Below are 27500 nucleotides of genomic sequence, written 5' to 3' on the forward strand. Positions count from 1 at the left end.
TGTACTTCCTGTTCACCCACGACTGCGTGGCCATGCACGCCTCCAACGCAATCATCAAGTGTGCAGACGACACTACAATGATAGGCTTGATTACCAACAACGACGAGACGGCAAACAGGGAGGAAGTGAGGGCCCTCGGAGTGTGGTGTCAGGAAAATAACCTCACACTCAACGTCAACAAAACAAAGGAGATGATCGTGGACTTCAAGAAACAGCAGAGGGAGCACCCCCCTATCCACATCGACGGGACAGTAGTGGAGAGGGTGGAAAATTAAGTTCCTCGGCGATCACAACACGGACAAACAGAAATGGTCCACCCACACAGACAGCGTGGTGAAGAAGGTGCAGCAGCGCCTCTTGAACCTCAGGAGGCTGAAGAAATTCGGCTTGTCACCAAAAACACTCAAACTTTTACAGATGCACAATCGAGAGCATCCTGTCGGGCTGTATCACTGCCTGGTACGGCAACTGCTCCGCCCACAACCGTAAGGCTCTCCAGAGGGTATTGAGGTCAGCACAACGCATCACCGGGTGCAAACTACCTGCCCTCCAGGACACCTACACCACCCGATGTCACAGGAAGGTCAAAAAGATCATCAAGGACAACAACCACCCGAGCCACTGCCTGTTCACCCCGCTATCATCCAGAAGGCGAGGTCAGTACAGGTGCATCAAAGCTGGGACCGAGAGACTGTTAAACAGCCATCACTAACATAGAGAGGCTGCTGCCAACATACTGACTCAACTCTAGCCACTTTAATAATGGAAAAAATGATGTAATAAATGTATCACTAGCCACTTTAAACAATGCCACTTTATATCATGTTTACATACCCTACATTACTCATCTCATATATATATATATATATATATATATATATATATCTGCTCAAAAAAATTAAGGGAACACTAAAACAACACATCCTCGATCTGAATGAATGAAATAATCTTATTAAATACTTTTTTCTTTACATAGTTGAATGTGCTGACAACAAAATCACACAAAAATAATCAATTCCAATTTATCAACCCATGGAGGTCTGGATTTGGAGTCACACTCAAAATTAAAGTGGAAAACCACACTACAGGCTGATCCAACTTTGATGTAATGTCCTTAAAACAAGTCAAAATGAGTCTCAGTAGTGTGTGTGGCCTCCATGTGCCTGTATGACCTCCCTACAACGCCTGGGCATGCTCCTGATGAGGTGGCGGATGGTCTCCTGAGGGATCTCCTCCCAGACCTGGACTAAAGCATCCGCCAACTCCTGGACAGTCTGTGGTGCAACGTGACGTTGGTGGATGGAGCAAGACATGATATCCCAGATGTGCTCAATTGGATTCAGGTCTGGGGAACGGCGGGCCAGTCCATAGCATCAATGCCTTCTTCTTGCAGGAACTGCTGACACACTCCAGCCACATGAGGTCTAGCATTGTCTTGCATTAGGAGGAACCCAGGGCCAACCGCACCAGCATATGGTCTCACAAGGGGTCTGAGGATCTCATCTCGGTACCTAATGGCAGTCAGGCTACCTCTGGCGAGCACATGGAGGGCTGTGCGGCCCCACAAAGAAATGCCACCCCACACCATGACTGACCCACCGCCAAACCGGTCATGCAGGAGGATGTTGCAGGCAGCAGAACGTTCTCCACGGCATCTCCAGACTCTGTCACGTCTGTCACATGTGCTCAGTGTGAACCTGCTTTCATCTGTGAAGAGCACAGGGCGCCAGTGGCGAATTTGCCAATCTTGGTGTTCTCTGGCTAATGCCAAAAGTCCTGCACAGTGTTGGGCTGTAAGCACAACCCCCACCTGTGGATGTCGGGCCCTCATACCACCCTCATGGAGTCTGTTTCTGACCGTTTGAGCAGACACATGCACATTTGTGGCCTGCTGGAGGTCATTTTGCAGGGCTCTGGCAGTGCTCCTCCTGCTCCTCCTTGCACAAAGGCAGAGGTAGCGGTCCTGCTGCTGGGTTGTTGCCCTCCTACAGCCTCCTCCACGTCTCCTGATGTACTGGCCTGTCTCCTGGTAGCGCCTCCATGCTCTGGACACTACGCTGACAGACACAGCAAACCTTCTTGCCACAGCTCGCATTGATGTGCCATCCTGGATGAGCTGCACTACCTGAGCCACTTGTGTGGGTTGTAGACTCCATCTCATGCTACCACTAGAGTGAAAGCACCGCCAGCATTCAAAAGTGACCAAAACATCAGCCAGGAAGCATAGGAACTGAGAAGTGGTCTATGGTCACCATCTGCAGAACCACTCCTTTATTGGGGGTGTCTTGCTAATTGCCTATAATTTCCACCTGTTGTCTATTCCATTTGCACAACAGCATGTGAAATGTATTGTCAATCAGTGTTGCTTCCTAAGTGGACAGTTTGATTTCACAGAAGTGTGATTGACTTGGAGTTACATTGTGTTGTTTAAGTGTTCCCTTTATTTTTTTGAGATGTATATATATATATATACTCTGTACTCTATACCATCTACTGCATCTTGCCTATGCCGTTCGGCCATCGCTCATTCATATATCTTTATGTACATTTTCTTATTCATTCCTTTACACTTGTGTGTATAAGGTAGTTGTTGTGAAATTGTTAGGTTAGATTACTTGTTAGATATTACTGCATTGTCGGAACTAGAAGCACAAGCATTTCGCTACACTCGCATTAACATCTGCTAACCATGTGTATGTGACAAATAAAACTTGATTTGATATCCCTACTCTTTCTCCATCTTCCCCTCTCTCACTCTTTATAAATCACACATTCAATCTTTTCCGCTCCCTTTTTCTGTCTCACCCCTTCCACCTCTCTATCTCAGCCCTTCCCCCTCTCTCTCTACCTCTCTCACCCCCGTCCTCTCTCTCTCCATCTCTCACCCCTTCCCCCCCTCTCTCTCCATCTCTCTCACCCCTTCCCCCTCTCTCCCTCCATTATCTCTTCATCAATCTCTGTGTAAATCAGTGTGGAACAGTGTACCACACACAGATGAATTACAGAGATGATATTATCTGGTATTAACATTAACACAGGAGCTGACTGTAGAGTGTGTGTGATTGGGGATCTATATTTAGCAGAGAAGATCAGAAAAGGTGAGTGTGTGATGGTGTATGTTTCACAGTCTAACACACACACACACACAGTGAGATTTCGAATGAGTGTGTGTGGGTTTTACTTTGATGAGAATGATGATGATAAGGCATACGGGCACAGCACACACACACCTGGTTCATCCAAGTCCATACCTATCACACTTCAAAAAGACCCCCCCCCCACACCATCCCTCAACCAACCCGCCCCCCACACACCAACCATTCCTCAACCAACCCACCCCACACACACCCACCATTCCTCAACCAACCCGCCCCACACACCCACCATTCCTCAACCAACCCACCCCACACACACCCACCATTCCTCAACCAACCCGCCCCCCACACACCAACCATTCCTCAACCAACCCACCCCACACACACCCACCATTCCTCAACCAACCCGCCCCCCACACACCCACCATCCCTCAACCAACCAACCCACCCCACACACACCCACCATTCCTCATCCAACCCGCCCCCCACACACCCACCATTCCTCAACCAACCCCCCCACCATCCCTCAACCAACCCACCCCCCACACACCCACCATTCCTCAACCAACCCGCCCCACACACACACCCACCATTCCTCAACCAACCCGCCCCACACACACCCACCATTCCTCAACCAACCCGCCCCCACACACCCACCATTCCTCAACCAACCCGCCCCCACACACCCACCATTCCTCAACCAACCCGCCCCCACACACACCCACCATTCCTCAACCAACCCGCCCCACACACACCCACCATTCCTCAACCAACCCGCCCCCACACACCCACCATTCCTCAACCAACCCGCCCCACACACCCACCATTCCTCAACCAACCCGCCCCCCACACACCCACCATTCCTCAACCAACCCAGAGTATCACATATAGACCTGCCTTATAGACCCTGGTCTAAAGTAGTGCACCTAATCCAACTATAGACACATATAGACCTGCCTTATGGGCCCTGGTCTAAAGTAGTGCACCTAATCGAACTATAGACACATATAGACCTGCCTTATGGGCCCTGGTCTAAAGTAGTGCACCTAATCCAACTATAGACACATATAGACCTGCCTTATGGGCCCTGGTCTAAAGTAGTGCACCTAATCCAACTATAGACACATATAGACCTGCCTTATGGGCCCTGGTATAAAGTAGTGCACCTAATCCAACTATAGATCGAACTATAGAAATGTGGCCCAAGGGTCACGGAGACCTGTGATCTAGAAGCAGGTTCCCCAGAGGACTGATTAACACCTGGTCAAACTATAGAGTCATGGCTCTAGGGTTAAGGAACCAGGGGGATAGTGTCAGAGTAGACCTAGTGGTCTAACTATAGAGTCATGGCTCTAGGGTTAAGGAACCAGGGGGATAGTGTCAGTAGACCTAGTGGTCTAACTATAGAGTCATGGCTCTAGGGTTAAGGAACCAGGGGGATAGTGTCAGTAGACCTAGTGGTCTAACTATAGAGTCATGGCTCTAGGGTTAAGGAACCAGGGGGATAGTGTCAGAGTAGACCTAGTGGTCTAACTATAGAGTCATGGCTCTAGGGTTAAGGAACCAGGGGGATAGTGTCAGTAGACCTAGTGGTCTAACTATAGAGTCATGGCTCTAAGGTTAAGGAACCAGGGGGATAGTGTCAGTAGACCTAGTGGTCTAACTATAGAGTCATGGCTCTAGGGTTAAGGAACCAGGGGGATAGTGTCAGAGTAGACCTAGTGGTCTAACTATAGAGTCATGGCTCTAGGGTTAAGGAACCAGGGGGATAGTGTCAGAGTAGACCTAGTGGTCTAACTATAGAGTCATGGCTCTAGGGTTAAGGAACCAGGGGGATAGTGTCAGTAGACCTAGTGGTCTAACTATAGAGTCATGGAGATCTAGGGTGCCTTATGGGCCCTGGTCTAAAGTAGTGCACCTAGTCTAGATATAGACACATGGAGATCTAGGGTGCCTTATGGGCCCTGGTCTAAAGTAGTGCACCTAGTCTAGATATAGACACATGGAGATCTAGGGTGCCTTATGGGCCCTGGTCTAAAGTAGTGCACCTAGTCTAGATATAGACACATGGAGATCTAGGGTGCCTTATGGGCCCTGGTCTAAAGTAGTGCACCTAGTCTAGATATAGACACATGGAGATCTAGGGTGCCTTATGGGCCCTGGTCTAAAGTAGTGCACCTAGTCTAGATATAGACACGTGGAGAACAGGGGGGACTGATTAAAACCTGATCTAACAATATAGCTATGGCCCTAGGGTCACCTCACCAATGGGAGGGAGTCACACGTTCCAATTACACTCTTAACGACCCATAACTTAATGAATGCGTTCAGCTCGTTTAACACAGCCAGCCAATAGGGAGGGAGTTTTACACAGCTAGCCAATAGGGAGAGAGTTTTTTTGTTTTGTCTTAATTGGATGACCCACTTCATGGTTGGCTTGGGTGAAGTGAAGGATCATGGGAGGATATAAATGGTGCTCTTGAGGAGGAGGAAGGCACCTGAGCGGCTGGTTGGGGGGTGCGTGTGTGTGTGTGTGCGCGCGTGTGTGTGTGTCCTGTCCCCACTTAAATGGTTAATAATCAAACTGTGCCATTGACACAGCAACCAAATCTAGAGCGATTCTGCCAAAAATGAAACTTCATTCAAGACATCAAGACATGACCACACTAGAACACAACTCTCTCCCTCTATGTCAGCTTTTGCACTGTCAAAGACAAAAGACAAACCTCAACACTTTCTCACCCTCTTACTCTGACCAAGACTGGCTTACCTAACACTAGCTACTAGTGCATACCTAACATTACCTAGCGCATCCCTATGGCTCATCGCCTCGACTGGGTAACAACGCTAACATTACCTAGCGCATCCCTATGGCTCATCGCCTCGACTGGGTAACAACGCTAACATTACCTAGCGCATCCCTATGGCTCATCGCCTCGACTGGGTAACAACGCTAACATTAGCTAGCACATCCCTATGGCTCATTGCCTGTGTGATTAGTGCCATCCATCTCCACGTCGGGTCACTGATGATAGCGTACCACATACACACCTGGCCATTGATCATAGTTTAGATTACATCTAATGGACTTCAGTTCACATGACCAAATGCAGATAACAGCCTGAAGCACACACACACACACACACACACACACACACACACACACACACCTTATTTAAACAACAAGCTCTCACAGTCTTACTGTAGACATCCAAACCCTTGTCCATAAATGTCAAATTTCGAAAGTTGAGTTTAGGCAATAGTTCCCAATGGTTAAAGGATAGGGTTAAGGGTTAAGGGGTAAAAACGAAAATAAATAAACGAGGTCCTATCACTGGGATTGAACACGCGACCCTCGGAGCCGCCCGTCCACCATCCCCGCCCACAACGCCATAGTAAAACCCAAGACAACTTGATGGTAATAGCGCTCACCGTTGCCCCTAGTGGACGGTTTTGAAGTCATCTTTTCTTTTTACGTCCTGCTTACCTGGATGGTCTCATTTGGCAGTGGATGTGACCTGGCTGTATATAACAATTCCTACAGTCCAGAAGAGAGTCATCATCCCACTGTCATAACTGTCTTTACTGACGTTATGGAATCTGTGTGTGTGTGTGTGTGTGGGTTAACTCTTCGGTCAGAGATTGTGCAATGTGTATTGACTAAAAGCCATTTTCTCTGCAAGGATTTTAAACGACCACTGACGGCCACTTTAGACCAGGTCCTCGAGAGTAGACACACACACTCTAAACAAGGTCAGCCAAACACAGCCACTAACCTATCCCCACCCTCACACACACGCGCGCACACACCCCATATCTCCCTCTCCAGTCCAGTTAAGACGGCAGTAGAATTTAAATGGTGTTTTTCTTTCATTTTTCCTCTCTATCTCTCTCTCTCTCTCTGGCATGACCAGAATGAGAACAGGGGGAGCTAAAAAGAAAGGAAAACCTTTCCCAAGGAAAGACGACGGGAGCGAGGGATGAGGGATGGAGGTAGCCTTGGAAAGAGAAATGAAAGGATGGAGAAAAATAGGGGAGAGAAAGTTAAAAAAAAAAGCTAAATTATGAGAAGGTGAGGGAGAAAATGAAGGAGAGAGCGTGACAGAGGATGGATGGAAAGAGAGTAATGGGAGAGGATTAAAGGAGTGAAACAGAATGAGAAACCACTCTGAGGACAACGGAGTCACAGACTCAGGGGGGTGGAGAAACAACCTCTGTTAATGACTCCATTGGGTATTTTCCAGGAAGACATAGACCTATAAAGAGACTAGTCAATTCTTCAGCTAGAAACCAAACAGATCTACACTACCGGTCAAACGTTTTAGAACACCTACTCATTCAAGGGTTTTTCTTTATTTTGACTATTTTCTACATTGTAGAATAATAGTGAAGACATCCAAACTACAGAATAACACATATTGAATCATGTTGTAACCAACAACAAAAAAGTGTTAAACAAATCAAAATATATTTTATTTTTGAGATTCTTGAAATAGCCACCCTTTGCCTTGATGACAGCTTTGCACACTCTTGGCATTCTCTCAACCAGCTTCATGAGGTAGTCACCTGGAATCCATTTCAATGAACAGGTGTGTCACGATCGTCGTAATGATTGGACCAAGGCGCAGCGTGAGTAGCGTTCCACATCTTTATTATAAAGTGAAACTTCAGCAAAAACAAAACAATAAACGAACAAACAAAATGTGCCGCTAATGCTGTGCTCACAGGCACCTACAAAAAAAACAATATCCCACAAACCCAGGTGGGAAAAACTTCTACTTAAATATGATCCCCAATTAGAGACAACGATTACCAGCTGGCTCTAATTGGGAATCATACAAAACACCAACATAGAAAAAAGAAACTAGAACCCCACATAGAAAATATAAACTAGACTAACCCCCAAGTCACGCCCTGACCTACTCCACCATAGAAAATAAGAACTCTCTATGGTCAGGACGTGACAAGGTGTGCCTTCTTAAAAGTTAATTTGTGGAATTTCTTTGCTTCTTAATGCGTTTGAGCCAATCAGTTGTGTTGTGACAAGGTTGCCCAAATAAATGAGTAACAGACACATCTCAACATCAACTGTTCAGAGGAGACTGTGTGAATCAGGCCTTCATTGTCGAATTGCTGCAAAGAAACCACTACTAAAGGACACAAATCATAAGAAGAGACGTGCTTGGACCAAGAAACACGAGCAACAGACATTAGACCGGTGGAAATGTGTCCTTTGGTCTGGAGTCCAAATTTGAGATTTTTGGTTCCAACCGTAGTGTCTTTGTGAGACGCGGTGTGGGTGAACGGATGATCTGTCACGAGTTACTAGGCGTGGTGGTAGAGTCAAGCGCAGAGAGCAGTGGTGAAGATAAACAACTTTTATTCTTCCCGGCACAAAACGGTCAACGCCAAAACCAACGGGCGCGTAAAACAAATGACCAACCCAAATACAATGGACAAAACAGTCCGGAGAGAGAATAACAGTACGTAAGCCAGCACATCCAAAAATAAACACAACAGTAAACGTAATCCCGCACAAACCTGGGCGGGCTAAGCAGGCTTAAATAAAACACAAATCAAGAACACAATAGGGAACAGGTGCAACCAATAAGACTAAACAAACAGAAAAGGAAAAAGGGATCAGCGGTGGCTAGTAGGCCGGCGACGACGACCGCCGAGCACCGCTCGAGCAAGCAGGGGAGCCACCTTCGGTGGGATTCGTGACATGATCTCCGCATGTGTATTTCCCACCGTAAAGCATGGAGGAGGAGGTGTTATGGCTTTGCTGGTGACACTGTCTGTGATTTATTTAGAATTACCAGCATGGCTACCACAGCATTCTGCAGCGATACGCCATCCCATCTGGTTTGGGCTTAGTGGGACTATCATTTGTTTTTCAACAGGACAATGACCCAACACACCTCCAGGCTGTGTAAGGGCTATTTTACCAAGAAGGACAGTGATGGAGTTCTGCATCAGATAACCTGGCCTCCATAATCCCCCGACCTCAAACAAATTCAGATGGTTTGGGATGAGTCAGAAAAGCAGCCAACAAGTGCTCAGCATAAGTGGGAACTCCTTCAAGACTGCTGGAAAAGCATTCCAGGTAAAGCTGGTTGAGAGAATGCCAAGAGTGTGCAAAGCTGTCATCAAGGCAAAGGCTGGCTATTGAAGAATCTCAAATATAAAATATATTTTGATTTGTTTAACACTTTTTTGGTTACTACACGATTCCATGTGTTATTTCATAGTTTTAAAGTCTTCACAATTATTCTACACTGTAGAAAATAGTAAAAATAAAGAAAAACACAAATGAGTAGGTGTTCTAAAACTTTTGACCAGTAGTGTATGTTGATGTTTAACTACAATGTTTTGTGTAATTCGCACCTGATTGTGTGTTGTGTGTGTGGAGGGGCTGTCCTTCATATGACCCTGTACTGTGGTTACTTCAAACAACATGCTAACTGTCATTGATCACAATGTTACATGGTTGCTTGTTTATGTGGTTGTTATGGTAACATGTTGTGTTATAGTGACAGGGTTTTGGTATTGTGGGTAAGCGTGAAGTCCGTAACCAAAGCAACAGTTTTACAGTACTGTAGGCCTATCTCAGCTCGATCGAGAGATAGATAGATAGATAGAGAGATATATATATAGAGAGAGAGAGAGATAAAGAGAGTGAGAGAGATCGAAACGGAGGGTTAAGGGGAAAAAAGAGAAGTACTGTAGGCCTACCTCAGCTCTGGGGGAGGAGAAGACATCTGTCTGGTTGGTTTTGACTGTCTTCCTGGAGAGAGAGAGAGGGGGGGAGAGCGAGAAATAGAAAGGGAGTTTTAACATTTCATCGTACTGTCAGAGATGACCGTTTAGAAAATGTGAAAAACCCATGCGGTGAGTGAGGTCAGAGTCCAGAGAGGAAATAGAGAGAGTCCTAGTTTACATCACTTCCTGTTGAGAGAGTCCCTAATTAGCACATAACAAGTCCTTAGTTACCACATCTCCTAACGGGGAACTCTGACAGCCTCCCAAACAGCACCCTATTCCCTACATAGTGCACTATGGGCCCTGGTCAAAAGTAGTGCACTATATAGGGAATAGGGTGCCATGTGGGACTCACTCCATGACAAGAGAGAGCAACCCATCAGGGAAGTGAACATTAGAGGAAACTACAGTGGCCTTCAACTCTCTGTTACAGGACTAAGTGAAGGAGGTTCAGAGGTCAAGCAGTCTCAGTAATGGGTGGTACCCAGAAAGTGGAAGAAGAAAGAGTTCTATTCATGTGAGACTGTGGTGCAGTGAACTCTGAATGAGTCAACAGTACAAAAGAAGTATGGAGGGAGCAAGTTGTTTTTGGGGAGTAGTAGCTGACTGCTACAGAGTCCCAGAGTTACAGGAAGTAGGCAGCAGCAGTAGTGATACGTTGAAACAGTATTACTGTGGTAATATACTCAAGCAATAAGGACCATGAGGACGTGGTATATGGCCAATATACCACGCCTTAGGGCTGTTCTTAGCATGACGCAACACGGAGTGTCTGGATACAGCCCTTAGCCGTGGTATATTGGCCATATACTACAAACCCCCTGAGGTGCCTTACTGCTGTTATAAACTGGTTACCAACGTAATTAGAGCAGTACAAATAAATGATAGCTTACACTCTACGTGTAGGGGGTCGGAGGCGACGCAGGGCTCGTGGTTGGTACTGACTGTCTGACTCAGTCTGGTAGAAAAACATCCTGATGGCATCATCCAATAGAACCCAGGTAGGCAGGCCCAGCAACCTCTGATAGAGAGGAGAGAGGAGAGAGGAGAGAGGAGAGAGAGGAGAGAGGAGAGACGAGAGAGACGAGAGAGAGAGAGAGAGAGAGAGAGAGAGAGAGAGAGAGAGAGAGAGAGAGAGAGAGAGATCAAAACGGAGGGTTAAGGGGGAGAAAACAGTATAAAAGAGAAGTGGGTAGTACACTATTAGAAAGACAAATGGCACCATATTCCCTATGTAGTGCACTACTTTTAACCAGGGTCCATTTGGTTGAACTCTGGATGTGTTGACAGTACACAACACAGTGGCGGAGCAACATTGTGACATGAGAAAAAGCACTGGTTAAATTAGGAGATCACTCACTGCCCTTTCAATCTGCGCATACACATACTGAGTGGACAAAACATTAGGAACACCTTCCTAATATTGAGTTGCACCCCCTTTTGCCCTCAGAACAGCCTCAGTTCATCAGGGCATGGACTCTACAAGGTGTCGAAAGCGTTCCACAGGGATGCTGGCCCATGTTGACTCCAATGCTTCCCATAGTTGTGTCAAGTTTGCTGGATGTCCTTTGGGTGGTGGACCATTCTTGATACACGCGGGAAACTGTTGAGCGTGAAAAACCCAACAGCGTTGCAGTTCTTGACACAAACCAGTGTACCTGGCTCATAATACTGTACCCCGTTCAAAGGTACTTCAATCTTTTGTCTTGCCCATAATCGCTCTGAATGAGAAACATACACAATCCATGTCTCAATTGTCTCAAGGCTTAAAATCCATCTTTAACCTGTCTCCTCTCCTTCATCTACACTGATTGAAGTGGATTTAACAAGGGACATCAATAAGGGATCATAGTTTTCACTCTGTGTATATTTTCCGTATGGCTTACCTTCATATAAGTGTTGAGTTCTGGAATTCTATTCTCTGCAATCTCCTTCTTATTGCCAATGAACACTTTACCTAGAGATACACAAAGACACACCATAGATAGTCTTTCAATGTTTCCCCCTCCAACAAGACCAACCAATAACTAAAACTCTTCCTTTCTGGAAATCGATCAATCTGAAATAACTCATTTCAAGGTTGACAGTATTGCCTTTGGTTGGTTGCATAAATATCAACAACATAATGACATTTTAATTGCATTTCTCATCAGAGTTGATGATATGTTAATGAAACATCCCACAGGCTACAGTGTAGGATCTTCATTTGATCACTCTTTTGTCACTGAGAATTTTCATGCACAGCAGGGAATGAAAACTTGTAGTGTATTCAACGGAGAAAAAGGCCTCTAAAGTTTGTAATTTTCACTTTAATATGTCACACTTGATTTTCCCTAATGAAAAATGTATCAAACCCTACAAAAATGTCCATGAATCATAATCCACATTATAACTCACATTCTTGTTGCTGCAGGATTATTTTCCTGCTGTAGTAAACTGGCTCAAATTAAGAGTCTACATCTGTAGCGTGTGTTCCATATGACACTCTATTCCCCATATAGCCACTATGGGCCCTGCTCTATAGAAGTGCACTACATAGGGAAATAGGGTGCCAGTAAATAGGGTGCCATTGGGACACAGACTGACAGTACAATACAAATAAACAAAGACTGTAGTTGAATGACTGTCCAACCAACGGCTATCTGAGATACTCAAAGCACACACACACACACACACACACACACACACACACACACACACACACACACACACACACACACACACACACACACACACACACACACACACACACACACACACACACACACACACACACACACACACACACACACACACACACACACAGCTGCAGGACAACTAGGCCCAACTGAAGGTCACCTAGAACTTCTAGCTGAATATAATGAAGAACATTTAGAACACTCCCCTGAAGTTCTTCTGTGCTCCAATTGTAACGTTCTACATTAGATTCAGCCTCGGCTATTTCCCTCTGCTGCTAAAACTCGTTTAGAGGGAGAGAGAGAGACGAGGAGGGAGGGATGGAGAGAGGGAGTGAGATGGAAAGAGGACAGAGAGAGAGAGTGGGGGGAGATGGAAAGAAGACAGATTGAGAGAGAGAGCGAGGGGGGGTAGAGGGAGGGAAAGAAGACAGATTGAGAGAGAGAGCAGGGGGTAGAGGGAGGGAAAGAAGACAGATTGAGGGAGGGAGGGAGGGAGGGAGGGAGGGAGGGAGGGAGGGAGGGAGGGAGGGAGGGAGGGAGGGAGGGAGGGAGAGAGAGCTAAAACTAATTTAGCCCCATCTAATGACTGTGATCATCTCTATCTCCCACCATCTCTTTCCCTCTGGCTCCATCTCGCTCTGTCTCTCTCCATCTCTTTCCCTCTGGCTCCATCTCGCTCTGTCTCTCTCCATCTCTTTCCCTCTGATTCCATCTCTCTCTGTCTCTCTCCTCCCTCCATCTCTCTCTGTCTCTCTCCATCTTTCTCCATCTCTCTCTGTCTCTCTCCATCTCTCTCCGTCTCTCTCTGTCTCTCTCCATCTCTTTCCCTCTGACTCCATCTCTCTCTGTCTCTCTCCTCCCTCCATCTCTCTCTGTCTCTCTCCATCTTTCTCCCTCTGGCTCCATCTCTCTCCATCTCTCTCTGTCTCTCTCTGACTTCATCTCTCTCCATCTCATTCCCTCTGGCTCCATCTCGCTCTGTCTCTCTCCATCTCTTTCCCTCTGGCTCCATCTCTTTCTGTCTCTCTCCCTCCCTCCATCACTCATTCTCTGGCTCAATCTCTCTTTTCTTTTCATTTGAATGGAGATAAAGAGAACTGATGATTAGTTCCATGATCATCATTAAGCCAATATCTACATTTAAAAGCCGGCCGTTCGGGAGCTTAAACGGCACGTGGCTGTCACTGACAGTCCTCTACTGTAACTCTCTCTGGACTTTAGAGTCTTCATCTCCATTATGTTACTGTGAGAGTACAGAACAGAACAGAACATAACATTGGGAGAGAGAGGGGGGGTGGAGGGGTGAAGGAAAGAGGGAAGGGAGGAGAGAGAGAGAGAGAGAGAGAGAGAGAGAGAGAGAGAGAGAGAGAGAGAGAGAGAGAGAAAGAGAGAGCACAAGATAATCCTTGTTTTCTAGTGTACACCTGCAGAGAGACACTAATTATTCTGTAAAACAGGTATTCACTCTTGGCAGAAATCCAACTGTTTGGACACAGACAGAAAGATAGAGAGAAAATAGATGAGAGACAGACATATAGAGTAAGAGAGACAGACATATAGAGTAAGAGAGACAGACATATAGAGTCGGAGAGAGGCAGACATATAGAGTCGGAGAGAGGCAGACATATAGAGTCGGAGAGACAGACATATAGAGAAGGAGAGACAGACATATAGAGAAGGAGAGAGACAGACATATAGAGAAGGAGAGAGACAGACATATAGAGAAGGAGAGAGACAGACATATAGAGAAGGAGAGAGACAGACATATAGAGAAGGAGAGAGACAGACATATAGGAAATAGACTGTCAGCCTCTGTCCCATCGATGGTCATCGTCCCCATTCAAAGTCATAAAGCTTTATTGGCAACGATGCTCAGAGCTATCGTAGCCTAATCAATAACAGCCTTGTAACAATGTATTTATAGGAACGAGATGTCTTTCACTCTCTCTCTCTCTCTGTCTGTCTTTCACTCTCTCCCTCTCTGTCTGTCTTTCACTCTCTCTGTCTGTCTTTCACTCTCTCTCTCTCTGTCTGTCTTTCACTCTCTCTCTCTGTCTCTTTGAATTGGCTAATCCCTGGCCCGCTCTCACTCACTCACTCACTCACTCACTCACTCACTCACTCACTCGCTCACTCGCTCTCTTCCATCTCTCCTCCCTCCACATCATCCATCCTTTTAAAGTGTCCTTTCCTGTTTCATTTCAATGTTATTCAGAATGTCTTATTTCTCCCTCTGAATGAATCAGACTTTGTAACTGCTGTGTATGTATGTATGTATGTGTGTGTGTGTGTGTGTGTGTGTGTGTGTGTGTGTGTGTGTGTAAATGCTGAATAAAGTAAAAGTGTTTGGACTGACTGACGTCTTCATAATATCCAGTAATACAGAGAGGGAATAGGAGTCCTGGTCTATCTGATATGGTGTTAATACAGAGAGGGAATAGGAGTCCTGGTCTATCTGATATGGTGTTAATACAGAGAGGGAATAGGAGTCCTGGTCTATCTGATATGGTGTTAATACAGAGAGGGAATAGGAGTCCTGGTCTATCTGATATGGTGTTAATACAGAGAGGGAATAGGAGTCCTGGTCTATCTGATATGGTGTTAATACAGAGAGGGAATAGGAGTCCTGGTCACACACACACACACACACACACACACACACACACACACACACACACACACACACACACACACACCCTCCACCCCCAGCCCAGCCCTCCCCTCCACCCCCCAACCCTCCCCTCCACCCCCAGCCACCTCTCACCAGGCAGGGTGGGCAGCCTGCAGGTGTTAGGTCCAGATATGTCCTGGTCTCCAGGTGAATACTTCAGCTCCAGCTCACTGTGCAGGTTGAAGAACTGGCTGTACCTCCGGTAGATCAGGTACTTACTACCACCTCTGGTCCTGACCTCCATCACAAAACGCTGCCGGAAGAGAGAGAGATGGGAGCAGAGCAGGGAGAGAGGAGGAGAATGGGAGGGAGGGAGGAAGACGGGAGAGAGAATTCTTACATGAGCTTTTGAGATGCTTTTCACACAATTTTTAGCGTTTAAAACGTTCTCACCATTCTCACTAGTGTGTTATGTGGTCAGTGTCCTGTTAACCACGCATACAGAGGCATACTTACGTAATAGTCGATGAAGCCCTTTTTCTCCTCAATGTCTGCGATGGTGGCACTGATGGGAATGTCGTGCGGAAGCTGGTCAAAATCACTGAGCGAGAGAAGGAAGGAGGAGAGGAGGAAGAGGTGAACTCAGAAGTAAACAAATGCTTAGGTGACGTTCAGCTTCAAGACGTGCTGTATGGCGTCACTAATATATTCAATGGACTGGGATAGAACCCTGGGGGTTATATAACTTCCGCAACATATCAGACAGGTTTGAGCAGTCCAACCGCAGGCTGACGGAGATTCAATTGCAAGGCTTCATGGCACCGATAACTCTCTCTCTCACACACACACACACACACACACACACAGCACCTGTGATGCGAGGAAACACGCGTAATAGCGTACACACACGCATTTATGTAGGGGGAATGTTGCAAAACGAGCCACTCTGGTGACTGTTAAGGAATTTAGTTTAGTTTCAAATTCACAATCGTGACAGATGACTATTGTAGAAAGATTGGAAACGCGCAGCATAGACTATAGAAGAACAAGCTACGACCACAGATAAAAGGGGAAATATCTTCGCTGTTACAATTCTACTGCCTAGTTACTGGCTAAATGCCCAATCTGGCCCTCATCCCATCACAGCCACCTAATCTTCTCCAGTTTCCAATTGGCTCATTCATCCCCCCTCCTCCTCTCACTTCTCAGTCAATTTAACTGGTAAAATAAGGGTTACATAAATACACATTAACAACAGTGCTGGATGCAGAAGTTCACATTCCACAATAGTCCTGTGCTGCCTTCAACAACCGCTGTCACCACTGGCCTCATAACTCACCTCTCGTCTCGTAGTTGCTTGGGCAGCGACATGTTGATGGAGAACGGGCCGATTGAAGAATGAAACTTTCTGATAGATTTATCAGAACACAGTGTAGTCGCACCTCACTTTGACCCTCCTTCGATTAACAGAAACCTGAAGTGAAAATCTGCTACAGACTCACCCAGCGGTTTCATGGAGCGGAACGAACGCGATTAGTAGGCGCAAACAGCCGACAGAGCGGAACGTGTGCAATCAGGAAGCGAAAATCAAGTTCCCCAAAATGATTAGGCTACACGCAGCGCCCGTTTCTGAAGTTTGCTGAGGTGGATGGCGAGGGAAACAGTTGTCTTGTTGTTGTCGAGCCTCTTAACAGAGAATCAAATAAAATAAAATATACTAAATGGTCATGATGCAGATGTAAACTTGCTAGGTTAAAACATATATATATATATGTCCCTCTCTCACTATTGCTCTCTCGACTATTGTGTAGGTTCGTTCAAGCTTCAAAAGTATGTCAATTACAATGCAACTGGCAACATCAGGCATTGGACAATCAAGCGACTGGCAGAGTAAAATAGCCACTAATTAATAAATGGACCATGTATGTTGTAAATGTCTTCTGTTTTCTGCAGATAGAATGCTTAGCCTCGCACCTGTTCTTAAATCCGCCGTCATTATAAAGGAAGGGTGAGGAGGAAAGGAACCGTTGAAGATCATTTTTATGCAGTCCTTGCAAAACTATCTAATCTGAGGCCTTTGGCCCAGTTGCAACATGTAAAGTAAATTGCTTTTCACTAGATGTCAGGGAAGAGAGCAGTAGAGGTTAGAACAGGGTAGAGGAGAGTAGTAAAGGGTAGAACAGGGTAGAGGGGAGTAGTAAAGGGTAGAACAGGGTAGAGGAGAGTAGTAAAGGGTATCACAGGGTAGAGGAGAGCAGTAAAGGGTAGAACAGGGTAGAAGATAGTAGTAAAGGGTAGAACAGGGTAAAGGAGAGCAGTAAAGGGTAGAACAGGGTAGAGTTAGTAGTAAAGGGTAGAACAGGGTAGAGGAGAGTAGTAAAGGGTAGAACAGGGTAGAGGTGAGTAGTAAAGGGTAGCTAGAGGTGAGCAGTAAAGGGTAGAACAGGGTAGAAGATAGTAGTAAAGGGTAGAACAGGGTAGAGGAAAGTAGTAAAGGGTAGAACAGGGTAGAGGGGAGTAGTAAAGGGAGGAAAAGGGTAGAGGAGAGTAGTAAAGGGTAGAGGAGGGTATAAGAGAGTAGTAGAGAGTAGTAAAGGGTAGAAGAGGGTAGGAGATAGTAGTAAAGGGTAGAACAGGGTAGAGGAGAGTAGTAAAGGGTAGAACAGGGTAGAGGAGAGTAGTAAAGGGTAGAACAGGGTAGAGGGGAGTAGTAAAGGGTAGAACAGGGTAGAGGAGAGTAGTAAAGGGTAGAGGAGGGGTTAAGAGAGTAGTAGAGAGTAGTAAAGGGTAGAACAGGGTAGAGGAGAGTAGTAAAGGGTAGAGGAGGGTATAAGAGAGTAGTAGAGAGTAGTAAAGGGTAGAACAGGGTAGAGGAGAGTAGTAAAGGGTAGAACAGGGTAGAGGAGGGTATAAGAGAGTAGTAGAAAGTAGTAAAGGGTAGAACAGGGTAGTAGAGGGTATAAGAGAGTAGTAAAGGAGGGCATTAGGCGTATTACAAAGGGAAGATCCCAGTTGCATACTGCTCACATCCTCTCTCGTCTCCTTCTCAAACCCCATTGGAGGAGAAGGTCAGAGGGTAGGGACCCATCCAATGGGTTTTGAGTAGGAGACGAAGAGAGAGGAAGTGAGTATGCAATTGAAATTTTCCCATTGGTTATATGGGTTCTGGTCAAAAGTAGTACACTAAATAGGGAATGTGGCATGTGGGACGCAACCATAATATTGCCCTTTCATAGAGAAAAGGAGAGGGGGGAAAGAGAGGGGGCAGAAAGAGAGAGGGGGAGAAAGAGAGAGGGGGGAGAAAGAGAGATGGGGAGAAAGAGAGAGTGGGAGAAAGAGAGAGTGGGAGAAAGAGAGAGGGGGAGAGAAAGATAGGGGGAAGAGAGAGTGGAAAGAGAAAGAGAGAGGGGGGAGAGAAAGAGAGAGGGGGGAGAGAAAGAGAGAGGGGGAAGAGAAAGAGAGAGGGGGAGAGAAAGAGAGAGGGGGAGAGAAAGAGAGAGGGGGAGAGAAAGAGAGGTGAGGAGAAAGAGAGATGGGGAGAAAGAGAGAGTGGGAGAGAGGGTGAGAGGGAAAGAGATGTGGAGAGGGTGGGGGAGAGAAAGAGAGGGGGAAGAGAGAGTGGAAAGAGAAAGAGAGAGGACAGAGAAAGAGAGAAGGGGAGAAAGAGAGAGGTGGGAGAGAGAGGGGGAGTGAAACAAAGAGGGGGAAGAGAGAGGGGGAGAGAAAGAGAAAGGGGGAGAAATAGAGAGAGAGAAAGTCACTTTACCAAAGTACATAGTCAGTATGTCCATCTCCTAACTGCATATCTAAATCAGTTATTCAGGCATCTTGTAGAGGGAACAGTCAGCAGTGTACACTGAATGTACAAAACATTAAGGACACCAGGTGAAAGTTATGATCCCTGTCGCTTGTTAAACCCACTTCAATCAGTGTAGATGAAGGAGAAGAGACATGTTAAATAATCATTTTTAAGCCTTGAGTCAATTGAGACATGGATTGTGTACATGTGCCATTCAGAGTGATTATGGGAAAGACCAAATATTGAAGTACCTTTGAACAGAGTATGGTAGTAGGTGCCAGGCGCACCAGGTTGTGTCAAGAACTGCAACGCTGCTGGGTTTTTCACGCTCAACAGTTTCCCGTGTGTATCAAGAATGGTCCACCACCAAAAGGACATTCAGCCAACTTGACACAACTGTGGGAAGCATTGGAGTCAACATGGGCCAGCATCCCTATGGAACCCTTCAATATTAGGAAGGTGTCCTTATTGTTTTGTACACTCAGTGTATGTATGCGTGGGCGTGCGTGTGTGTGTATATGCGTGTGCATGTATGTGTGAGTGTGTGTGTGTATGCATGCATGCTTATATCCTTGCCAATATCTGGGCATTTAAAGAGATGACAGAGGACATATCGATTCCCTCTCTATTCTCATACTGTGTGACCGACTGACTACACGGACACTTTGAAACCGAGTGTGTGTGTGTGTCAAATCTCCCGTGATGAAATGTAGATATGTATTTGGACACAAGTGGTGAAGCCCATAATAGACACACACACTAGGCCCATAACTTGGCTGTTCCAAGCTTCAGACATCCAAGTGTGTATTTAACACCAAGGTCACATCAGTTGCTCTGTGTGTGTGTGTGTGTGTGTGTGTGTGTGTGTGTGTGTGTGTGTGTGTGTACGTTTTACTATACTTTTTAGTACCAGAAGTCCTCACTAGAATAGTAAACCAACAAAAATTGAGAGAGGTGAGGACATTCTGCCGGGGTTCACTATTATTTCACACCCAGAAAAGGAGAGAAGGGAGGCCCCAAGGAATCATTCCTAAATACATTTTACTACAGAAGAACATGTTATAATGTAAAACCTAAGATGTGTTCAATAGATTATGTCCCAGGATGTTTTAAATGGAACACTCTTAGAAATAAAGGTGCTATGTAGAACCTTAAAGGGATCTTCGCCTGTCCCCATAGGAGAACCCTATTAATCAACCCGTTTTGGTTCCAGGTAGAACCATTTTGGTTCCAGGTAGAACTCTTTTGGGTTCCATGTAGAACCCTTTGTGGAAAGGATAACCCTTTTTTGGAACCAAAAAGGGTTATCCTAGAGGTACTGCCAAAGAACTCTCTTGGAACCCTTCTTTTCTAAGAGTGTACAGTTCTAACTAGACGTTTTCTAACTCCTAAGTATTATGTGATTATGAAGTATGGATTTTAGGGCCCCTACTAAACATAGTATGCAACACCATAAAAGCTAGTGTGTGTGTGTCAATGTAGGCTACATCAATCTCATACGGTACTTCAAGATCTCTCTCTCTCTCTCTCTCTCTCTCTCTCTCTCTCTCTCTCTCTCTCTCTCTCTCTCTCTCTCTCTCTCTCTCTCTCTCTCTCTCTCTCTCTCTCTCTCTCTCTCTCTCTCTCTCTCTCTCTCTCTCTCTCTCTCTTCTCCTTCTTCTTCCCTTCATCCCCTCTGGAGGTCTCCATGTTACCAAGGTAACGGAGTTTCAGCATCGAGTGCCATCCGTGTCGGTCGAGTGTTCCCGTTAGACAGACTGTGTGTGTGGCATGTTATTTTCTTTGGCTTTGTATTGTAATCCAGACATGTCCACTAAAATATGAAACCATAGGGCATAGCCTCAGACACGCTCACAATATACACACTGAGTTGTAACCCATATCGCACCTGTCAGAGGGTGTAATGCTCCACCTGCGGCTGAAAAGCACTTGGACCATTTAAAACTGAGCTGCTTTCATTCTCTCTCTCTCTAGAATGAGTTGACTCTGTCCATCTGTCTTTCTGTCTCTGCCTTGCCCTTCATTAACCCTCTATCCTTCCGTTGGTCCGTCGTCTCCTTATTTAACACAGACAGACTTACGTTACTGTTTCCGCCTCTATTTCTGTCTCTCTGCCTCCCTCTCTCTCTCCTTTTCCCCCTCTCTGTAGCATGTCCATACTTTAGGAAAGTGCTGATGCAGGGTAATGCAATAGAGGGGGAAACAGCACGATGAACAGAGAGAAGGAATGGGGGAGACAGGGTGGGAGGGAGACAGAGAGAACAGAACAGGGGGAGGGGGGGTCAACCAATATGGAGAGAGAGAGGGAGAGAAAAAGAGTTGGGGAGAGAGACAGACAGACGGCTGTGGCCCAGGCTTTTGACTCCCTCTTTGTGTCATAGGGAGTATGTCTGGGATATTACACACACACACACACACACACACACACACACACACACCTTTGACAGTGAGCAGCCACAGAGAGATGGATCTAGCTCTGCTGGCCTTGGTTGCCAGCAGCTGGCGAGAAAGACTGATAAATATAGTCTGAGGAAGATGAGAAGGACGAAGCAAGGGATGAGGGGAAGTGAGAGAGGGGGAGCCTTTTACAGAGATTGAGGGAGAGATAAAGGATAGAAAGATACAGATTGACAGAGGGAGATGGGGAGAGAGATACAGATTGACAGAGGGAGGTGGAGGGAGAGATAAAGGAGAGGTAGAGAGGGAGAGATAAAGAAGACAGGTAGAGAGGGATAGAGGGAGAGTTGAGTCTGTCCAGGACTTGTGAGGCGTCTGTTTCTCAAACTAGACACTCTTAATGTACTTATCCTCTTGCTCAGTTGTGCCCTGGGGCCTCCCACTCCTCTTTCTATTCTGGTTAGAGTCAGTTTGCGCTGTTCTGTGATGAGAGTAGTACACAGCGTTTCTGCAGCTTTTATTTCAGAATAAAGTTATTTGTTTCTGCCCATTTTGAGCCTGTAATCGAACCCACAAATGCTGATGCTCCAGATACTCAACGAGTCTAAAGAAGGCCAGTTTTATTGCTTCTTTAATCAGAACTACAGATTTCAGCTGTGCTGATATAATTGCAAAAGGGTTTTCTAATGATCAATTAGCCTTTTAAAATGATAAACTTGGATTAGTTAACACAACGTGCCATTGGAACACAGGAGTGATGGTTGCTGATAATGGGCCTCCGTATGCCTATGTAGATATTCCATTTTAAAAATCTGCCGTTTCCAGCTACAATAGTCATTTACAACATTAACGTTAATGTCTATTTATGATCAATTTTATGTTATTTTACTGGACAAAAAAAAAACAAGGACATTTCTAAATGACCCCAAACTTTTGAACGATAGTGTACATATTATGTAAATAAACCATTTTATATCAATTCCTTCCAGCTAGGCAGAGAGGGTGTAGAAACAGGTTATCAAGCAGACTGCTGAAACAGGCTACCAAGCAGACTGTAGAAACAGGCTAAGAAGCAGACTGTAGAAACAGCCTAAGAAGCAGACTGTAGAAACAGCCTAAGAAGCAGACTGTAGAAACAGCCTAAGAAGCAGACTGTAGAAACAGCCTAAGAAGCAGACTGTAGAAACAGCCTAAGAAGCAGACTGTAGAAACAGCCTAAGAAGCAGACTGTAGAAACAGCCTAAGAAGCAGACTGTAGAAACAGGCTACTAAGGTCAGCTGTATTTTCTCTGTATTTTTCTCTGTATTTTCTCTGATACTTGATTACTAGATTTCTTAGATTAAATCAGACTATTTTGAGGGAGTATGCGATCACACTCATTCGGGTCACCTAGCCAAATTAGGCTAGCCGCCAGCAGAACCGAAGCATGTGGAAGCCTTGAGCAAAAGAGAGAGAAGGGGGGGAGAGAGAGAGGAGAGAAAGAGAAGGGGGAGAGAGAAAGATGAAGGTAGAGAGTGAGGGAGAGAGTGAGGGAGAGAGGTAGCGAGTGAGGGAGAGAGGTAGAGGTAGAGAGTGAGGGAGAGAGGTAGATAGTGAGGGAGAGAGGTAGAGAGTAAGAGAGTGAGGAAGAGAGAGGTAGAGTGAGGGAGAGAGGTAGAGAGGTAGATAGTGAGGGGGTGAGTGAGGTAGAGAGGTAGATGGTGAGGTAGAGAGGTAGATAGTGAGGGAGAGAGGTAGAGAGTGAGAGAGAGGTAGAGAGGTAGATAGTGAGGGAGAGAGATAGAGAGGTAGATAGTGAGGGAGAGAGATAGAGAGGTAGATAGTGAGGGAGAGAGGTAGAGAGGTAGATAGTGAGGGAGAGAGGTAGAGAGTGAGAGAGAGGTAGATAGTGAGGGAGAGAGGTAGAGAGAGGTAAATAGTGAGGGAGAGAGGTAGATAGTGAGGGAGAGCGGTAAAGAGGTAGATAATGAAGGTGTGAGGTAGAGAGGTAGATACAGGGGCGAAAATCTGATATCAACTTTGGAGCGGACAATTACATGACATTTTCTCAAGAGCAATTCCTGAGGGGGACACCAAAAGTAGTGCTGTAACACATAGCCTACATTGTAATATGGTAAATGTATATTGAGGAACCAAAGAAATAAGGTGTTTGCCGTACTCCTAACTACCGGTACCCAAAACTACACAACTAATCACAACAGCAATACCATTGCCTTTAACAAATCTTAGTTCAGTCACCAGTTTAAGTTGAGAGTGGTCTAGTCTTTGAGATATTAGGCTACTAGGGTTCTTACTATGCGTTTTGGTGTATTGAAAAATACTCTGATGTCCGTCTTTTATTTTTCTGCCATTTTTCTACCTGGCTGGCTGGCTGGCTACACACACAGTGTGTAGGTTATTTACAGTAGGAGATGGGCTTCTATCATCTTCAATCATTCTATTTGGGCTTCGATCTAAAAGGTAGCTAGCAAATGTGAAACGGATTAAAATGACAAGAGTTGACAGCTGTATGAGTTCACCATTTACACAACATATGCTGCAACCTTTTGTAATTTTAATAGTTTGTTTCATATTGGCTGGCTTCCAACAATAGCTGAATTTGCAAAGCTAGCGAGCACCAATTCAGTTTCAGTGGTGTTTGCTATAATCTTTGCTACCCAGGTTAAATAAAGGTGAAATAAAATAAATAAATAAAAGTTCACTTGCGACAATTTAGCTTTTGCAACGAGACCATTAAATATGTTTAAGACAATGGTAGAAGAGAGTGTAGTTCTGTTCAGTTTGGATTTCAGTTTATCGCTAACCTTATCACAGGGACTTTGAAGCACTAACTTACATCATCTGCATGCTGATTCCATCTTTGACGATGCAACATAAATGGAATAGGTACTAGCTAGCTTAATAGTTAATATTTGCGCGCTAGCTCTGCATATTCAGCTAGTGTGTGTGCGCGATTGACTGGATTAACCTCACATCAGTTACGTGCATTGAGTGCCTTTCAGACAGTAGATACGACCCCTCTGTTACCTTGCCAACTAAGGAACTGGCAGTGGATCAAACCATTGTGAGGCAAAGGGTGGGGGGGTTGCAATCTTTTGAAACTTAAAAACGCGTTATTAAATGTCTATAATCAGCACAATTGCTTTCATTGCGTATTATTAATATTATTTAAATTACATAGTTATGTTTCAGTGACATATTGGGGGGGACAAATCATATTTTTCCCAGGATGGGGGGGTCGTGTCCCCCCCGTCCCCCCCGGGATTTCCGCCCCTGGGTAGATAGTGAGGTAGATAGTGAGGACAGCAAAGAAATGTTTTATTAATAGTAGTGGTTGATTGGTTAGTCATGTTGAGAAAGTGATCTGACCCCAGGGCAGTGTTAGTACGTCATGTCTTGAACCCCACTGTCCCTCTCCCATACTCTCCCAAAATAAATGCTGTGTATGTATGTATGTATGTATGTATGTATGTATGTATGTATGTATGTACGTACGTACGTACGTACGTATGTATGTGTGTGTGTGTGTGTATGTGTGTTTGCGTGTGTGTTTGTGTGCCTATGTGTGTGTGTGTGTGTGTGTGATATATAAGACTGATAGTGGACACCCCCCTCTCTTACCCTATCTCAACTCCAGCCCCTGTCTCTTTCTCTCCTTCACTCTCCCTCACTCTCTCCATCTCTCTCTCTTTCCAGTGTCTAGTCCCTCACTATCCAGGTAAGGTTGATCATTGAAAGGTCTGGGTTGTGGTATTGGTTTTCATTGGTTCACGAGACTGGATGCATAATTATTATTCATTATTATTCATTATTGCAAGCAAATACTGTCTGGTTGGGGTCTGCAGTTAATGCCTGACATTCAAACTCGAAGAAAATAATGTTCTTTATTCAGTTTACATTGGTTTGTTTTTGGTCATCTTGTGTTAGAAAAGGATTGTTGTTTTGAGAAGTGTTGGACAGGTTGATATGTAGCATGCTGTGAATTCATACAGCATGTATAGACAATTCTGTGTACTGATTATGTGTTCTCAAATGGCTGGATGTTGGTAGAATTCCATTATAAAACCTGCAGCCAGTTCTGACCCAAACGGAATGCTCAGGATATTTGTAATTCTTAGAATATTCCTAAAACAATGGTTCTAGTATTCTATGGTCTGTTTGGAGATGTCAGTCTCCTGTCCACTCAGCCAAAATATGACTGCGTGTGCGACTGTAGACCAAGACGTACGCGTGTGTGTTTTTATGTACTTTAAACCAAGACATGTATGACTCCATGACTAATACAACTAATTATACGATGTCAAGGTTGAAATTTTACCCAGTGCAATACATCATACTCACATACATCATACTCACATACATCATACTCACATACATCATACTCACATACATCATACATCATACTCACATACATCATACTCACGTACATCATACTCACGTACATCATACTCACGTACATCATACTCACGTACATCATACTCACGTACATCATACTCACGTACATCATACTCATGTACATCATACTGTCACAAGCGTCGTTTTGAACAGACCAAGGCGCAGAGTGTACAGTGCTCATCTTTGGATTTTAATGAATGCACTACGAACAACAAAATAATAAACGCTCCACAGTTCCGTCAGGTACAATAACTAAAACGGAAAACAACCACCCACAAAACCCAAAGGAAAACAGGCTGCCTAAGTATGCCTTCCAATCAGAGACAACGAAAAATACCTGCCTCTGACCCCCCCCCCTTCTAACCCACCCCCCCTTAAAAGATTTAGATGCACTATTGTAAAGTGGTTGTTCCACTGGATATTATAAGGTGAATGCACCAATTTGTAAGTCGCTCTGGATAAGAGCGTCTGCTAAATGACTTAAATGTAAATGTAAATGTAAACCATACTCGGTCAAACATGGAAAATGAAACAGAAATAGAAAACTAGAACCAAAATCCCCTAGAACCAAAAAACCCCAAAACACACAAAACAAACCCCCCGGCCACGCCCTGACCATTCTACTATTGCAAATGATCCTTTTCATTGGTCTGGATGTGACACCTACTTGCATACATCATACTGACATACATCATACTCACATACATCATACTCACATACATCATACTCACATACATCATACTCACATACTCACATACATCATACTCTATTTGAGAGCTGCATGACACAAACCTGAAGCCAGTCAAATGTAGGACTATAGCAGCACTTCCTCATTTCAACGCCCGTCACCCAACACTGTGATAAATAGCTACTATTGGGTTAAACATCCCATTAAAAAGAGGCTTTGCACCATCTGATAGAGAGAGAGGACATCTGGTTGTCCCCTAAAGACAACCCACACAACCCAGGCCCAATCCCAAATCCATCTCTCAGCCCTTCATCAGCTTGTGGAGATCTGGGAGGATTTGATTGGTATAAGCGATATGGTGACACTTCAACCTAGCCTATCAGAGGGTAAGATGAAGCTATTACCGTATTGCTTATACCAGTCAAATCCTCTCAGATCTCCACAAATGCAGGAAACAGGGCTTAGGGATGGATTTGGGACTGGGCCATGGTCTTGTTAAAATAATTTAAAAAATAAGACATTTAACCATTGTAGTTAACAGTATATGTCACTTTAGCTAACAAATTTGTTGTAGTTAGTTATATTGCTCCTTCTTGGCCAGGTCGTTATTGTAAAAGCTAATGTGTTCTCAATGACTTACAAAGGCATAAATACAGTTCTATGTCGTAGAGTTATACATCACTTGACGTGACATGTTACCCTGCAGTGTAAGGGTCATATTGTCAAGACTAACCGTCAAGTTGTTTTACTTCGAGTGGGATACACTAACCTTCGACCCCTATGGACGTGCCAGAAGGTTTCGGTCACTGTCAATCATATACTGTATGTATGTAGATGTCAAAGACAACTGGAACAGTTGTTCTAGCTGTGATGAAGTGGAACTGTTAACACTCTAGAAGGGTCAGGTTGCTTTGAAACATGAGTGCATGTCAAAGATCAACGTTAAGTTGTTTTACCTGTGATGAAGTGTAAGATGAACTGTTAAAGATTCTAGAAGGGTCAGGTTGCTTTGAAACATATGTAGATGCCACTGGTAACCCCATACTGGTAGAAGGGTTAGGGTTGGGTTAGTGA

The 27500-nt window shown here is 45.0% G+C and overlaps 2 protein-coding genes across 4 annotated transcripts in view; one reads left to right on the forward strand and one right to left on the reverse strand.

Annotated features, from left to right (window-relative positions):
- The window catches only part of ncf4 (neutrophil cytosolic factor 4), a 37157-nt gene extending 20401 nt beyond the window's left edge, over positions 1-16756 (reverse strand). The window contains 6 exon segments of one of the 2 annotated variants that reach the window (NM_001146354.1): positions 9831-9882; positions 10751-10878; positions 11744-11814; positions 15300-15459; positions 15663-15747; positions 16486-16660. In NM_001146354.1, coding sequence (NP_001139826.1) covers positions 9831-9882; positions 10751-10878; positions 11744-11814; positions 15300-15459; positions 15663-15747; positions 16486-16517 — 528 coding nt within the window. In that variant the 5' untranslated portion in view covers positions 16518-16660. 2 annotated transcript variants of the gene reach the window in all.
- Positions 1-27500, forward strand: part of LOC106564386 (parvalbumin alpha) — a 40129-nt gene that overhangs the window by 6129 nt on the left and 6500 nt on the right. Inside the window, exon 1 of one of the 2 annotated variants that reach the window (XM_045690953.1) lies at positions 24912-25061. The exons of the other annotated variant lie outside the window; for it this stretch is intronic. The gene's annotated coding sequence lies outside the window, so the exon portion shown is untranslated. Of the gene's footprint in view, positions 1-24911; positions 25062-27500 lie in introns of those variants that run through there. 2 annotated transcript variants of the gene reach the window in all.

This window comes from Salmo salar, chromosome ssa12, assembly GCF_905237065.1.
Source record: "Salmo salar chromosome ssa12, Ssal_v3.1, whole genome shotgun sequence".
Taxonomy (NCBI): domain Eukaryota; kingdom Metazoa; phylum Chordata; class Actinopteri; order Salmoniformes; family Salmonidae; genus Salmo; species Salmo salar.